The following is a 17,251-nucleotide window of genomic DNA, read 5'->3' on the forward strand; positions in this document are numbered from 1 at the left end:
ACAAAATTACATATGAATTTGGATAGTTTTGGAGGCCAAATTGTATATAAATACATAAAAATTGATATTTTTAATACAAAAAGATCATAAAAAATTGGGCTTGAGGGGTCAATTGCTCCCCAAGCCCTAGTGTAGTTCTATCCCTGCCTGCATGTAGTGGTCGCAGTATTCCTTGGACTCGTCCCGGCGCCTGCCGCCGGTCCCGACTCCGCCGACTTTGAAGATGTTGAACAGGGCAGAAAATGGAGATGATTTCTTGTGGCTTCTGTTGCTTGATGCCATGGTTTATGTTTGTTTTGTGATTTCTATTTTCTTTTTTTTTTGTAGTAGAAAGGGAGTTTTTTTTGTTGCACTTATAGGGGATTTGGAGGTGATCCAAGGGTGGAGAATTTGAAGAGCTTTAGGGCCGTTGATTATGTGGATGGACGGTTCTGATTGGAGGAGGTGATGAGTCATGGTCGTTGTGGACCATTTGTGTCTTCAAAAAGTTTGGCCGTAACATTTGATTGATGATGCTTTATATATATATATATATATATATATATTTATATATATAACGTGGGACTCGCAGCAGCGAATGTTCCATAAATTTTCAGTCACCCAATAAAAGTAACATTTGATTGATGATGCCTTTGTTTAATAAATTGGCTCAATTAATTTATTTTGGATAAATCTCTAGTCGAACTTAATAGAAATAATATTTGAACTTAATAGAAATAATATTTGATTGATGATGTCTTTGTTTAATATACAGGGAGTGTTAATAGTAATGGTGGATTTATACGTTTATTTTTATGATTATGAGTATAATATTATGTTTCTACAAAAGTTTGAATATTTTTTAAGATAATAAAAATATATACTATCTTCGTCCGACCCTAAGGTTTTCGTTTACATTTTGTGTGTTGATTCTTTAATATTAATTATTACATCAAAATGTAAGTACAAATTAAGAAAAAATTGTACAAATATTTATTATACAAGTATAATGATATTTTTAATGTTAAATATAATGATGTAAAAAGTAAATGTAACTTAGAAGCTTAAGAATAAAATATTTGATTGTTGCATAATAATTAATTTTTTTTGGGTTTTATTTTATAATAAAAATAGATATACTATATTATTTAAAAAAAGAAACGTGAACATTTCTTTTGTAATAATTAAAAAATAATAATAATATAAATTTGAATGATTTGATAAAGTATTGTTCTTCAAATCATTGAAAAAGTTTAAAATACAAAGAATTTTTTCGAAATTTGGATATAAAATATACTCCATATGTTATTATAAGTGAAAAATAATTTTAAAATAATAACAATTTTATGTAACAAGTGAGAACAATGATTAGATAATGTTAAAAAAATATTTGGTATGTTAACTTGTGTTTTTAGATTTTTTAGTTGTTTCGCAATGTTTTGGATTGAGTTTTTTATTTTTGAACGTAAGAAAAGTCTAATTCAATTTAACAATTATTTATGCGAAATTGTTTAAAATTGATTTCGTAATTTACTAATGGTGTTTGCTAGTAGTGACTACTTGAATAATGTTAAAACGCACAGACGTCTAATTTAGTTAAGCAATTAATATTTAATCTAATTAAAATATGTGACAACAATATTCAACCAAATCAAATATTATTAAACATTAAAATAAAAAATTATTATAGAAATACTTAGGAATCAAGAAATAATATAAATCGAAACAAAGTCTAATATCAAACTTTCATACCAAGTTGTTTCTTTCACTCCTAAATTAGAAAAGTAAACTACTCCCCAATTATATGAGAAATAACAAAAATAAATATCACCTGAGTTTGATCGGATTGACAGGGAAGAACTCGAATTCTTTTTGGAAGAATCTTTCTTCTTCTTGCCCTTGCGTGATTTTTTTCGGAGACTGTTCTGCACTGTGTTCTCCTCCTTAGCATCATGTGGCGCTCCTCCCTTATTCTTTATTTTATATTTGTCGTAATTTTGTAACAATTGGGCGTTTTGACATTTTAATTAATTTTCCATGTCAAGAGGGTTAAGGAGGCGGTGCAAATCTGATTTTTTCTATACTTTACTGCCAATTATGTCAAATTTCATATTTGTCATACGCACACCGCGAATAAACAATACGCATATAAATTAGATAGAATTCAATCAAAATAAATCAAATATCGCATATAATATGAACATTTGACGCATGTGATTAATACGCATATATATTGTATTAATTTATAATATTAATTGAGAATCGTTTAGAAAAATTAAATTGAGAGAACACGTTGATAAAAAAAATGGTCTAACAACTAAATACATATTTTGTCTTGTGATTTGTTTTATTAATTTTACTTTCTGTTTGAATAATAACTTGATGTAATATTTTGTATGAATGACTATTATTTTTTAACAATAAACTATAAAAGTTAAACATTAAAATTTTGCAGAGTAACTAAAAGAAACAAACCACCTTCTCCATGATTCTTAACATTTTTTTTACTCATATTTTTTTAATAAAAGTTTATTATATTCTGTTATATGATTATAAAAGTTATTTCTTCGATAAAAAAAAATAAAAATTATTTCGCTCAAAATATAAGGACGACAGTTACCGTACTAATTATATTTAATTATCGTCATGCTGATTGCACAATAATATATATACTTACACAATACATTATATATAAATATATAGTATACATATAAAATAGAATTGATAACAGATACTAATATTTTATATAACATGTATTAGTTGTTGTATTTTTATATACTACATATAATATTTTTATATACTGATTGAGACAATTAGCATGATACTGATACATTTTCAATTTGAACCCTTAATGAAACGATATATAAGCAATGAGTCTATTGCGACAATCCCATCAGTCATTTTGATGATTAGATTAGATAGCTAATCAAGATGCAAAGAACAGAAAATGAATAAAGAAATACAAGAATATGGTTCTATCATTTACTTTTTATATATCTACGTGTAATTTTAAATTTTCTTGAGAAGGAGATTCCATATTACCTATGAATTATATTTGTATTTCGACTTGAATTTGAATTTAATAGTTTATAGTCCTTCATCCGTCCGCTTAATAAGTTTATATTTAAATTTTATGTCATTGTACTTAATATTAAAAATATGCTTATATTTGTATAATTTTTTTTTTGTATAAATGTTCTTCTATTAGTATTATAAGGCACTAATAGAAGTATTTTTGTTTTTTTTCTTGATTTATACTAAGTTTTGATATAATAATTAATATTTAAAAATCAACACACAAAAAACAAATGTAAGCTTTTAAAGTGGATGGAGGAAGTATATTTTTATCAAAAAGAATAAATGTTGCTTAGTTAAAAAAAAAAAAAAAACTTAAAAATGCGAAAAGAACAAACTCTATCATTACCAATATTTTAAAAAATTTCTATGCAAACTCTTTTTTTTTTTTTTTTTTAAAGAAGATGAACTATCGAAAAGAAATTTGTATATTATTAATACAAATAATCTAATTAATTCTCTTAAATCCCATCCCAATTTGGAGTATCACATAAGAGACAAATTTTACTTTTAATTAGATCAATAATTATAATTTATAAAAGGAAAATTTTACGTTTAAAATTAATTCGTAGCTAGATCAATATTGTTTTAAAAATTCTCTGGCACCAAAACTTTGTCCGTGTTGATTTCACGATCTGATCCGACATCGCTGAAATGAACACGATTTTTCCAATATAGTAAATATATCAACACATAGGTAATATAAATACCCAAAAAGTAAAACGACAATGTCGAATTAGTTAAAGACGAACTTATTTCTAACAAGATTAATTAAGTAAGAAGAAAAAAAATAAAGAATGGCAGATATAATCTAAAATATATAAATTTTCTTTCTCGATACTAAAATAAACTACAAAGTTCAAACATGTAATTTGCAATTTTCCTTGCAATAAATTACTAAATTTTTATTAAGCTATATACAGAATTTAATCTATTTGTGGGTGTATATATATATATATGGTCGAATAATTTCTCAATTCTTGATGCATATATGCATGATATAATTTCCATAGCATGTGAAGATCAATAAACTACATTTAAATAAAATTTGGATTATACATTTATTACATTTTCATGTCGACATTGAGTCTGGTTGTTTAGTGTTTTGATTTGAATTTTTTTTTATATGAAGTATAAAAAATTATGTCTGGTAACATAAAAAATAATATTTTATATTGAATGACGATTTTTTTATATGATAAAATATATATTAAAAATCGTGTTAGAAAGAAAAGTTTAAGCAAAACAAACCTATTATTTATTCTTAAAAAATATCACATCAAAATATTATTTAAACAAAAACTCGAACCCAACTCCCATTTCAAATCAAATCAAGACCAAAACAAACTAATTGTTTGATGTAATTTGTATTCTAGTCCTATTATATTGTTTTTGTTCATAATGAAATTTGGACTTAACAATAAAATCTTATACACTATTTTATGTCAATTTTCTTTTTATTGAAGAGAGCATGTTGATTTTAGACATGAAAGCTACAATAATGGCACTCACAAAGAATCTTGCAGTAACCTCTTTATTTATTTATTTATATTAATATATATATATATACACCCTTACGGAAATCTGTACTTATTTGACCGGACATGAATTTTAATAAAAATGAGTTATAATTGTTAATTTTTCTTTTTATAGTAAAAAACAGTACAAAAATGAAATGATTTTTAACTTAAAGAGAAAATGAGAATATTTTTCAATGACAACCCAAAAAAAAGTGATAATAGATTTGAATGACTGATGAAATATTTATTTATTTATATTAATATATATATATATATTTGTGTGTGTGATGTTTCTTCAAAATCTTTTGGTGTGTTGAATTGAATCATGTTTGGAATTTGAAGTTGAAACATCAATCTTAGGACCACTGATTTTATTCCATCTGCTCTAACTAGCTTTTCTTTTCTCACTAAAAGCAAATTAAAAGAATCTCTCTTCATTTCATAAAGAAAATATTGTTTTTAAAAAATAATATACATATATTAATATAATATATTATAATATATATTTCATTTATGTATAAAAAAAATTAATTATTTAATACAAAATATTATTTTTAACATTACCAATATAAATTTTCACCTATAATATAAAAATACATTAATTTAAAAATATAAAATGAACACACTTTTTTATTTTACTTTAATGAATTAATTCAAATTAAATATATAAAAAAATACTCTTTTATTTAATAATTATGTTGTGTTCTGACGATGAAATGCCAAATTAATTTATCTTTAATAATATATTATTTCCGTTTAATACTAGTAAACTTTTCATTTTATTATTTTAATACGTTCAAATTAAAACTTCTAATTTCATTTCTTAGAAAGAATAATTTTTACATAAATACCAAAATATTTTTACATAAATACTAAAATATTTTTACTTTTTATTTTCACATTAGTTTTACTTTAATATCAAAGGTAAAATGAACATTAACTACTATTTCATTACTCTATATATTAATAAAATACTAATTTATATATAATTAAAATAATTTTAAAATATGTATTTAAGTATTTTTAAATTATTTTTATATAAAAATATATTTAAGTTAAATAGTATTTTAAAAAATAAAATTTTATTTAATATAAATAAATAAATATTCATACATGATTAATATAAATTAATTTTATTAGAAAAATGATGAAATTTTGAATATATACATAAATATATTTTTTAAATGAATAAATATAGAAATTAAGGGTTTGTTTCTTTAACAAAACATCTCATCTCCATATATTTCTCCCCTAAAAATTAATATATTATACACACGTTGATTATTTTTATATTATTTACACAATTCTCTATATTTCATATAAAAAAAATTTATTCGAACCAAAATACAAAACAAACACACCGAAAGAATACACATGAATCCAAAAATAAAATATTTAGGAAAAATTGGAAGTATAATAAAATAAACCAAACAAGCATAGAATCAAAATTTCGAGTTGAAATATTTTTGCAATTTTTTCTTAATTTGTATTTGATATAACAATTAATATTCAAACATCAAGAGACCTTAGAGTCGAACGGAGATAGTATTATTTATTTTCACAAAATATTATGTAGATAAAAATATTATTTAGGTTATAATTTAAATAAAAAAATTCAATTTCAAACCTAAATGAAACTCTTTTCTGAAAAATAAAAATCGCAATTATAGATTTATATTATATTTAATTGCATTAAAAATTTATTTCCAATTATATCAAATATCAATTCATATCACGCTAAATAAATTTGAATATAAATTAAAATTATTGATCAAAGGGGTGGATCGAACAATCCAATGCTTTCCCAAACAGAAAGAATGTGTATAGTGGAATAAGAATACAGTCCGAGAAAAGGATCTATTTTTATACTCCATTCGTCCCATAACTATGTATCTTTTTGCTTTTTACACGGAGTTTTAGAAATATTAATATTATATTAGAGAGTAGGAATAAAGTATTAAATGACTAAAATAACCTTAATATAAAAAGTAATGACATTTGTGTAATATATTTTAAGTTGTAAGGGTATTTGTAATGTTAGGTAGATAGTACAATTACTTAAAAAAAAAAATAAAAAAAATGAATACTTTGAGACGGACTAAAATAAAAAAATTGAGACGGAAGGAATACTTTTCTTTCTGTGCATGAGTAAGTTTATCATTTAATTTTTGTACGCAAATTAAAGTAAATTATTTTGTTGTTTATAATTTATAAGAACTTCAAATCCATTTTTTTTTTATAACGTGGGAACCCGCAGCCGCTACCGAAGAGCGAACTTCAAATCCATTCTTGTGTCTACTGATGGGGTGCGAACTAAACAATTACTTATGTTGATTTATTATAAAAAGCTAAGGATAATAAAATCCGATGGTTGCTATTTAATCAATACAACATCAATTACTACTACTATTATTAAAAAACTATATTGCAATACTTTTTTTTTTATTTTTATTAATAGGAGTATATATATATATATTTATTTTTTCTTAAAAAAAATTTAAATATACGATCAAATTTAAATTTTTATATCCGATTTTTTGATCGGATACTCAAAACCCCGAATCCAATCTAAACTATCCGACCCGACCGAACGTCCACCCCTAGATAATCATAATAAAGTGTATATTATTTGTTAGCATGTTTTTAATGAAGATATATGTTAAATATTATACTTTGATTGAAACATAGAATAGTTTTTTAATGTAGATTGCAAGTATATATAAGTAATCACTAACAAGTTGATTGTTATTATTATATTGTATCATATCATATCATTGTTGGGGTGCAAATTAAGTCTCACATCAGAAGTTGTAAAGAAAATTTCACACTTTATAAGTCCCAAGTGAACTCCATTACTATGAGGTCTTCAGAGAATATCAAAAACAAATCCGTGAGCGGACAATATCATATTAGTGTTGACCCACAATCATATCATAGAGATAGACAACATCAAAATATGTAATAGCAACTCATTGCAAGGTTTCAATATTCTTGCAGTTGCAGAAGCATCATTTCCCTCTGATTCCCAAGACAACAAATTGTCCTGCACAACAATCAATTTTCAACATCTCAAAAATATTATTACACCAAAACACCTCAACTTCACACAAATCTTGTTCAAATAATTTTCATTTGAAGGAGTTTTCCACAACAATTACACAAAGAATCATGAATCGGCAATTGGGATTTCATTGCCGTTCAAAATACAACACATTAACTAACAACACCACCATTAATCAATTATCGCGGCAAGAATACTAAATCATATACATATTCATATACGTATATAATTCGATCCATCGAGTCTCACACATCCATCCAACGGATTCATTTGAATACCAGGTTGTGACATGTCCGATCGCACGGATACGCGCAGTCAATTTCCTTGACACTTTGTCGATCGAAGAACCAGTTTCCCACGGCAATCGCGACCGGCTGCAGTATTTACCATAGCATGTTATAAAGACACAAATGCCTAATATAAACAATCTATTAAGGTCGAACCGATGAATTTTTCGCTTAATTTTTCATCTAAGATGAATGAATTTAAGGGAACAAGCTCGGAAAAATGCATAAGCTCGAAAAAGTCGGGTTACCATATTGTTAAGAAGGGGGGAATCGTCGGCGAACCAAGTGTCCTGCCTCTCCGACTGGCAATGAGAAAAACAAGAATTAATAAACATCCCGTTTAGCCTCGAGCCTGCAAAGCCTTTCACCGCACTCAGCATGTCATTTCTAAAACCTGAATCCCATCAAAAAAAAATTTTCGATTAATTTTCTTGATTGTAAGATTGGCATCGACGAATTGACGTATTTGTTCATCTACCTTGCAAAAAATGTATCTGTGATTCGGAACATAGTTCATTGTTTTGCTTGCAATTGTGCCAGTTTCCGTGAGGATCGGCTGTCGGAGGAGCCAAACTCGCTTGAACCTAAACACAATACAAATATATATATGTATATATAGTTTTATATATTTGTATCGAACTATAATCATCTAACTTAAAATCGAAAGCTTTTTTCTCATACCTGCCACGAGTCGTAAGCAGCGTTGAGAATAAAGAGCGGAGTTCGGACATTGGAAATTAAGTTCTGCGGGAAGAAGCACTGCAAACGAAAGAAGGCGCGCCAAAATAAAGACGAGAAACCAAATATCAGTCGATTTGGAGAAATATATGAGCCGTAAATACACTTACAGAAGTCGGGTCGAGATGGTCAGTGCAACCACTAGGCAGGTTTCTCCCGACACCCTGCAAAATACAACAAATTTTCATCGATTCTTCTATAAGTCTCTTACAAGTGACGGAAATAAATGAACTTCTTGATACCTGCAAGCTCACGACGCCCTCAAAGAAACCTCGGAGTGTATGTCCGCCTGATACATCGGCGCTGCAGGAAGAAAAATAAAAATAGATTTGAAAAAAAAAAACGGGAGTAACGTTCGATGGTGTTGAACAACGGAAAAGGTAAGGAGATTACGCGTCCATAAACAATCCCGCGTCGCTCATGCACTTTACTTTGGTGCTTTGAGGAAACAAACTTTTGAATTCATCGCAATGCAATATCGTAGCCAATCCACCGGCGGAGCAGCCCGAAAGAAGCGCCTGAAGCACAAAAATCATATCTTGAAATATGGATAAAGGGATTTCGACAAAAAAGGTTAGTTACGACGAATACTTGGTTGGCGTTGCGCATTCCTTTAGACATCAGATCTTCCATTGCCGCAAGCCATATCCGTTGTCCTCTAAACTGCAACCCTGTAGCCTACATAAATATCATACGCCGGATTTATTTACCGAATATTCTTTGATTGTTCCGATAAATATTAAGCAAGAATTTGAAAAACCTTATCTTCACTGTCCCCGGCAAAGGAAGCCCCGTCACAATATCGAATCTTCACTCTATTCCAGTTAAAGAAATCTGTATTCGTAAATTGAATTACTTTCGACGAACAACTATAGCAAGAAATGAGCTAAATCAACGGTCAAGTTTTTCTTCGGTTTCAATTATTTGTACCTGGATTCTCCTCTGCCTTGTTGCTAAGCACCCCGGTAAATGGAATTAGTTTTTCAAAATAATTCGACGACCCGCGGTGAGTCGTCTTACGGTACACACATGACCTGATATTGTTGCACCACCCCCCACCCTGCCAGATGAGTTTGACAAAAAAAAAGGCATAGTTTTAGCTTCAATCTATTTTAATGCTCGTCATCATATAACATCGAATTTAGTAATGTAAGCTTGCGTACATCAACATTATTTCGACAAAAATACTTCATCGTCTTACAAATTGTGTGGAGCTCAATACATAAAACTAAACAATTTCCGAACTCACTCACTAACCTCTAAATGGACGAGCCAGCTGTCGGCTCCCATCCCGAACCCGCGATGCAAATGATAGCCCGGTAAAGTTCCATCCAGACATACTGCATGAATCCAAGTCCGACATTAGAATATTTGAAAACAAATTACATCTTATATTACCCACATAAACTCCATACAATGAGACCTTTTGATAAAGTCCAAAAACAAATCCGTTAGTTCAAAGTGGACAATATCATACATTTATATTTATCGTATATTTATATACATTTCTTTTGAAGTTTTGACAATATACATCAATAACTTATTCAAAAAGAAAACAAAAAACTATATCGTATCAAATATCAAAGTTATACTATTCTGAAATTTCATCAAGAAGGCCAAAACATCCAAAACTATATAAATATAAACACAGAGAAGCTTCAAGTTCAAACCATCTTAGTTGCAAGACAAAACATACAAAAATTAATAAAGAAAGGAAGACCAATACATAATTATTTCAAGCAACAAAACTACCCTCCCTATCAACAAATCACCAGATACACAACTAAAACTACAACAAACTAAAGCATATATTCGATCTTATATATATATATATATTACCAAGAAATTAAACCAAAGAAGTGAAAGAAGAAGAGCAAGAGTGAGAAATCGATACATACCAGCCCTCTTAGGAGCAGCTCCTTGGATAAGTGTAAGGCCCACCATTAGAGCGTCGGGAGGGGCAGACACTCGATGATTTACTGACGAGGACATTATCGTCTCCAACAACGTCGTCGACTCATTCCTGCTGTTGGTACCAAATGGTGTGAAATCTCTAGCACCGCAATTTCCGAAAAAGAGCAGAGCACAGCTCAAAGCCCAGAATCTCAAAATCCTCCCCATGAACGAATCTTGAAAAGGAGGCACAGAAAGGAAGAAGAAGATAACGAAAAAGAGCCAAATGGGGGTGGGCACAAGTATTGGGTATTGGGAGCTCAAGAAGAATGTGGTTTTTCCGTATCTGTGATTGATTTAGTGGTGAAGGTAAAAATGATTGTTGCAGAGATATCTAAAAAGGCAGCAGTGAATTGAATTGAAGTGAAGCCAAGAGTAAGAGCGGCGTGGTGATTTATTACTTTACTATTATTATTATTATTATTTATGTGAAGGCAAGGCAAGTTAAGAATCTGTGTGGCGAAAACACTTTTGAATTTTACTATTGTTTTAATGAACATATATAATTTATTATGTCATAAAATTAAATAAAAAGAAGACGCATCGCAACATTTTTTTATTAATTAGTTGACTGAATAATAATTGAACCTGGTCGACTTATTCCTACAGTGGTCTTTCTACGGTTGTCTACAATTTGACTCTGTCGGTGTAGCGTAGCTAATTACACCTTTTTCCCCAAAACTCGTGTACAATTCCGACCCCGCCGCACGGTACGGTACGGTACAGTAACTAATTGATTAAACAAATCAGCCGTTGGCGGAGGCAGTGCTGTTTTTGCCTTTACATAATAAATACGCTTAAATATTGGGGAAAATGTTTTTATTAATACACTGTATGTTTGTCTATACTGATCCAACTAAGTTAACATGATGCTGATTTGATGGATAATTAATATATATGTTGAATTATAATACAGATTAGAAATATATTTAAAAATATATAAATATATATATTTATTTATTTTCAGGCTTTAAAAATCTCCATTAAAGCATTTCTCTTTTTACAAACACATGCATACATACATATACACACATGCTTACTTACTTACATCATCAAATTCCACCATATGAATCATTTCTCATAATACGATCAAAACCACTCACACACAAACACCTAATGTACAAAAACCACATTCAAAAAAAGAAAAAGAAAAAAAAGAGCACCAATTATCACCACTGTATATATATATAAAAATTATCTCTCTCTTTAATTATTTTCCTCAAGTACCTTTCATTAGCCTTTCCCATTACTCTGTTCTTCCACCACATAGCAACCATTTGATGCCATAAACACCTCTCCCCCCGCCTCCTCCGCCGCACCACCACCACCACCACCACCACCGCCGCCGCCACCACCATCTTCGACATTCTTGCACTTGTACCATCTAGCCCAATACAAATAATTCAAGAAATTGAGCCCACTCAACACAGCCAAGAACAAATAAAACAAGTTGAGATTGTTCTTGTCCAAATCCTGCCCCTGCAGCCACCCCTTCCGGCTCGGCGCAATCCGCCGAGTCACCGAATTTATAACGGAAACAAAAACGCTGCTCAAAAAGTACCCGAACGACAGCGAAATCCACGTGAAAGAAGTCGACAGCGTCTTCATCCCCTCCGGCGCCTCCCTGTAATAAAACTCGAGGAGGCCGACGAGGGTGAACATGTCGGCGATCCCGAAGGTGCCGTACTGAAAGGCGAGCCAGAAGAGGCTGATGGGTCGGGTTGGGTCGCGGAGGGATCGGCGCTTCCGCCTGAGCTCGACGGCGGCGGCGGTGGACATGGAGACGGCGGAGAGGAGGAGGCCGACGCCGACACGCTGGAGGTGGGTGATGCCGGAGGGGTGGGCGGTGAGGCGGCGGGCGAAGGGGACGAAGAGGCGGTCGTAGAGGGGTATGAGGAGGAGCATGAAGAGGAGGGGGATGACGGGGATGGAGGCGGGGGGGACGTGGAAGGAGGAGAGGCGGGGGTCCATGCGGTAGCCCTGCTGGACGGAGAAGGTCTGGAGCTGAGCCATGCACGTGTTGAGGATGATGGTGCTGCCGATGATGGGGGCCATTCTGGCCAGGATCTTCACCTCCTCCACCTGGGTGGTTCTGCAGACCTTCCATGGCGACGCCGCCGTGTTGGGAGGGAGGATTGCGGCCTTGTCTAGCCATCTTCAGTTTTTGTAAAATTGACATGGAAATTATTTACCTTTTTTATTAAATCGATCATCGCCCAAGTTAATTTTTTTATATTGACCTTTTTATTAATAAGAATATAAATATTACTAATATTATATTGGTAATATGATAATTTTTTTTTTGTTCTAAAAAATAAAATAAAATAGTACTTTCTCTATTTCACTTATTGTGATTATCTTTTTATTTTCATTTGTCTCATATATTTTTTTAATTTTTTTTTAAAGAATTGTACACTTTAATTTCATTAAAATTTGTAGGTTTTTAAATTTTAATTAGACTAATTAATTATATTAATTTTATTCTAAAATTAATTTTATTATACAATAATTATTTTTATTAATATATTCTTAATTATTTACTAATTATACCCTTCATAAATTCTAGTAGTAAAGGGGACACGGTAGCCACGATGAAGGGAGTAGTAGTTTTACGATGATATGATTATTTAGGAAAATGAGACTATTGTTTTGGGACGAAGAAAAATACTCTCTCATTTCAACTTAAATTATCTACTTTAGATTAAACACGAAGTTTTAAGTATCGGGTATTTAGTAAATAATTAAGAAGTGTATTAGTAAAAATAATCATAAATTAATATTAATATGACTAAATATTTTACTTAAAATAAAAAATATTATAAATTATGAATTTTAAAATTTGATTAAAATGTATAATTATATTTTAAAAAAAAATATAAATTATATGAGACAAATGAAAATAGAAAGAGTTGAAAAATTAAGTGGGACCGAGGGAATAATAAATAAGACTATTGTATTGGGATGCATGAAGTATTATATTCTATGTAGCAGAAATTTTTTTATGTTTTGGAAGTACGAAAATCGTACTCCCTCCGTCCCAATACAATAGTTTTGTTTACCATTTTTGTCTGTTCCAAAACAACAGTCTTGTTTTTCATAAATAACTATATCACCGTAAAACTGCCTATACTTTTTCATTTTTATTACACAATTTTCACTGTTTTTTACACTAATACACTAACAAGGGCAAAAAAAATTGTACTTTTTACCAACTACCAATATAATATCAATATTCGTTAAATCTCGTGCCAAATTCAATTAAGACTATATTAATGGGAGGGTGGGAGTAATATTTATTATGATTTTTTACAAAAATAAGAAAATTAACCTTTTTGAAAAGTGAGTGTATACTATTTTTTTGATATCAAAGAGTAATATACACAAACTAACTCACACAATATGCCATATAAATATTCTAATAAGAGTAAAAATTTAATAATTTAATAAAAATATTATTTTTAGTATTAAATACACACACTAAAAAAACATTTTCAATTAGAAAATCAAACAAACACCATCGTTGTTTTTGGTAAAAAAATAAATAAAATTATGTTTTTTCTTTGGATATTTTTACTAAAAAAGTTCCCATGATTTTGTACTATTCTATCTATCCCACCTAAATAGTTTTATTCTCAATTTTATAATGTTCAAAGAAATATGCAAGCAAGTTTATTATCAAATCAGATCGATAAATATTCCATTTGTCCTAATATTTTACTGTAATTCGTATTTGAAATGTCACTAAAATAATGTTACTATTTATTTAGGGCGTGTGCTTTGTAGAATTAAATAAAATAATTATGATATCCTAGCGTGACTTTCTCGTCGGGTCTGTTTTGCAAGGCATTAGGTTAGTTCGGGGTTTATCCAGTGCACACTTTCGGATAGCGATTGCGAATTCCCACGTTATAAAAAATAAATAAATAAAAATTATACCTGAATTGTTCGGTATGGGCAATTTTGGTAACCGTTGGATTGGACTCCTTTTCATTGATCTCGTAGAGCTCATTTGAACTCTCCGGATATGGCAATCTTCGATTTTTAATCGCAACAACAATAACCTAAGAAATTCAAAATACTTTATCAATCAATCACATAAATATATATATATATATATTACAATTTTGATTCCATACAATTTTTTACTTTAAAATTTAATTTCAATTTATTTACTATTTATTATAAAAATGTATACTTTCTGTCCCAATTCAAAATACATTTTTTTTTATCATTTTCCTCCGTAATTATACATTAATATCAAAATATTCTTTTAATTTTTACCTAAATTACAAACATACCATTACACATATAATTACTTTTTATATAAAGTGACAAAAATATTAAAATTTCTTACACACTTCTACTTGCTAATAAAATACTAGGATTATATTTTAATATACTATAAAACTCAAATAAAGCCTAGATCAACAAACCCAAATTTTGGTCCTACACTAATAGAATCATCATTATGTTCATGACCAAGGGACAAAATACTCAAATTTTTATCAAAAAGGAAGATCAAATCGTAGTTGCAATAATTCTGAAATAAAAGTAATATATGGACCCTATGTATTATCTAGATAGAATTTTTTTTTTTTAGAAAATTTTATTGATGATAAAGAAACTAATTATTTGATAATATAAATGAAAAAAACAAATTGTTGTTAAAATTACTAAAAAGACAAAAGTGTCTAAGAGATATGCAAAAGCTGTAGGGGCAAAGAAGTAATTTCACCTGAGCAACTCTAATAAGGGGGCTATCGGAAGGGGCTCGAAGGCGGTAGAAAGGCTTGCCGGCGATGAGGAATAACAATCCGACGAATGTGGCGACGGCGGTGATCAGAAACCCTTTCCACCAATTATGATTATTCTTATTGGTCGCCACCCAAACGACGACGGTGACTCCGACCGTCGCGCCGGAGACGGTGCTGAGCAGCAGCCAATTGAAGTAGCTGGCGAGGCTCTTGGCCTCCTTGGGGTGGTGGGGGTCGAACTGCTCCGCCCCCAGCGGCGGCAGCGACGCCCGAACGCCGCTGACCCCCAGCGCCAGGAGGCACAGCGTCGCGTAGAAATAGACGGCGACGCCGCCGGCGAGACAGCTGGACTTCCCACACGGCTCCGGCAGCAGACTATCAGTGTGGGCTTGGATTGTCATCATCGATAAAGCCTGAAAAACCAGTCAATCAAAATCGTCCACGTGTCCCTTCCTATATTATATATATACAGATTGTTAATTTTAATTAATTAAAATTAAATCAGTAGTAGTGATCTGTAAAAGCTAAGCCACGTGCTGAGAGGACCAAAAACAAGTGGGGATACAAAACAAACACTACACTACTAATTACTCTCAATCATTAACAATACATACACACACATACATACATATATATATGTATCTATCATGTATGTATCCATCGTCGTCTACAAGCTTTGTAGGGGAGAATGAGATGATCGATCGTCGGATTAAGTTCCATGCACGACGAGCCCAAAAGGGTTTTTGAGAAAACTATTGATTTATATATATATAGATATAAAATGGATTGAATTACCAAGACTTCGAGGGTTCCAAAAATGAGAGCAGTTTGGAACCTATTGATATATGTGTCTGAAATGAAGCCAGCAATAATGGAGAGCAAGAAAGTCGAGCCCATGAGGTTAGTGAGAGTGTTGGCTGCATTCGACAGATCGAAGTGCATCTTGTAAGAAAAGTAGAGCACTAAGCTAACCATGTTAGCCACAAATCCCATATGTTCCAATGCCACCAAAGCTGTAAGTACATTACCAAAAATTCAATCAATATCAACAAATTAAACAAATATAATTGTTAATTAATAGTTAGTCTCACCATAGATGAAGGAGGTAGCTCTAAACCCCCCTTTCCTAATACTTGACGGCCTAATTAGCGCGGCGTCGCCTCGCTCCGAGTCGTCCCCCGGCGTCTGCGCAATCGAATACATCCAACATAAGCTCACTTATGAGTACCAAACAAGAAAAATGCACAATAGAAATTTCGATCACACTCACCATGGCTTGTTTGCCAATGAGACAATGCTCTAGATAAAGATCGAGTTTTGCAAATTAAAATGGGGTTGATCAATTATTGATGGATCGATCGATGTTAGATTTTCTTTCTCTAGAGAATTTGCTCGATCGAGGTGTGAGAGAATATAATGAATGGGTTCATGGTATTATATGATTGGCCTTAAGGGAGGGGTGGGGGGGGGGGGGGGGGGGTATGTATGTATATAAAGTGTATACACATGTGGTGATCCCTCTTTCTTTGTTTTGTGATGAGTGTCCCTTTTGCTTTTTCCATCTCTCACAAGAGTTCATGATTAGGACACAATGTGATGGCAGCTATAATAGGGTTTCATCACAAAGGAATAAGTGGGGGTGGGGTGGGGTGGGTTTGGGGGGGGGGGGGTATGGGCAGTGGGCCCACAGGTTGGTAAATGATGCCCCTTTGGATCTTGGATATGAATTTGTAGGCTCCATTTTTAGGACAAGTCAGTGATCAAATTATATATATATGCAGACATTCACATAAGTACATGAGCAAAATATTTGCAAGGAAACTAATTAAAGAGGTTTACCTAATGAAGATTTGGGATTAATTGTCTTGTTATACTTTGTAATAA

General features: G+C 31.0%; 2 protein-coding genes across 2 annotated transcripts; both read right to left on the reverse strand.

Moving 5' to 3' along the window:
• Positions 1–7,687: 7,687 nt before the first annotated feature.
• On the reverse strand, positions 7,688–10,958 carry LOC127252701 (pectin acetylesterase 10). Its single transcript, XM_051276994.1, has 12 exons — positions 10,559–10,958; positions 9,918–10,000; positions 9,591–9,720; positions 9,421–9,494; positions 9,252–9,338; positions 9,054–9,178; positions 8,903–8,963; positions 8,771–8,824; positions 8,604–8,681; positions 8,401–8,506; positions 8,171–8,316; positions 7,688–8,009 (listed from the first exon to the last, which is right to left on the reverse strand). The coding sequence occupies exons 1-12, from the start codon at positions 10,779–10,781 to the stop codon at positions 7,902–7,904; spliced, it is 1,275 nt and encodes a 424-aa protein (XP_051132951.1). The 5' UTR covers positions 10,782–10,958; the 3' UTR covers positions 7,688–7,901.
• Positions 10,959–11,551: 593 nt separating this feature from the next.
• Positions 11,552–16,785, reverse strand: LOC127252699 (protein NRT1/ PTR FAMILY 4.5-like). Its single transcript, XM_051276992.1, has 6 exons — positions 16,638–16,785; positions 16,459–16,552; positions 16,163–16,380; positions 15,349–15,780; positions 14,550–14,674; positions 11,552–12,768 (listed from the first exon to the last, which is right to left on the reverse strand). Exons 1-6 carry the CDS (start codon positions 16,638–16,640, stop codon positions 11,847–11,849), a joined length of 1,794 nt encoding a protein of 597 aa, XP_051132949.1. The 5' UTR covers positions 16,641–16,785; the 3' UTR covers positions 11,552–11,846.
• Positions 16,786–17,251: the final 466 nt, after the last annotated feature.

The sequence above is a fragment of the Andrographis paniculata genome, unplaced genomic scaffold (genome assembly GCF_009805555.1).
Source record: "Andrographis paniculata isolate CXL003 unplaced genomic scaffold, ASM980555v1 Contig46END, whole genome shotgun sequence".
NCBI classification, from domain to species: Eukaryota; Viridiplantae; Streptophyta; class Magnoliopsida; order Lamiales; family Acanthaceae; genus Andrographis; species Andrographis paniculata.

Coding starts and splice junctions, on each gene's coding strand:
- LOC127252699 (XM_051276992.1), bottom strand. Junction 15,781..16,162: donor TTGGAACCCTCGAAGTCTTG/GTAATTCAATCC, acceptor CTGGTTTTTCAG/GCTTTATCGATGATGACAAT. Junction 12,769..14,549: donor GCCCATACCGAACAATTCAG/GTATAATTTTTA, acceptor CAAAAACTGAAG/ATGGCTAGACAAGGCCGCAA.
- LOC127252701 (XM_051276994.1), bottom strand. CDS start 10,781: ATGGGGAGGATTTTGAGATTCTGGGCTTTGAGCTGTGCTCTGCTCTTT. Junction 8,964..9,053: donor GCGGGATTGTTTATGGACGC/GTAATCTCCTTA, acceptor TTCTTCCTGCAG/CGCCGATGTATCAGGCGGAC. Junction 8,825..8,902: donor AGGGCGTCGTGAGCTTGCAG/GTATCAAGAAGT, acceptor TGTATTTTGCAG/GGTGTCGGGAGAAACCTGCC.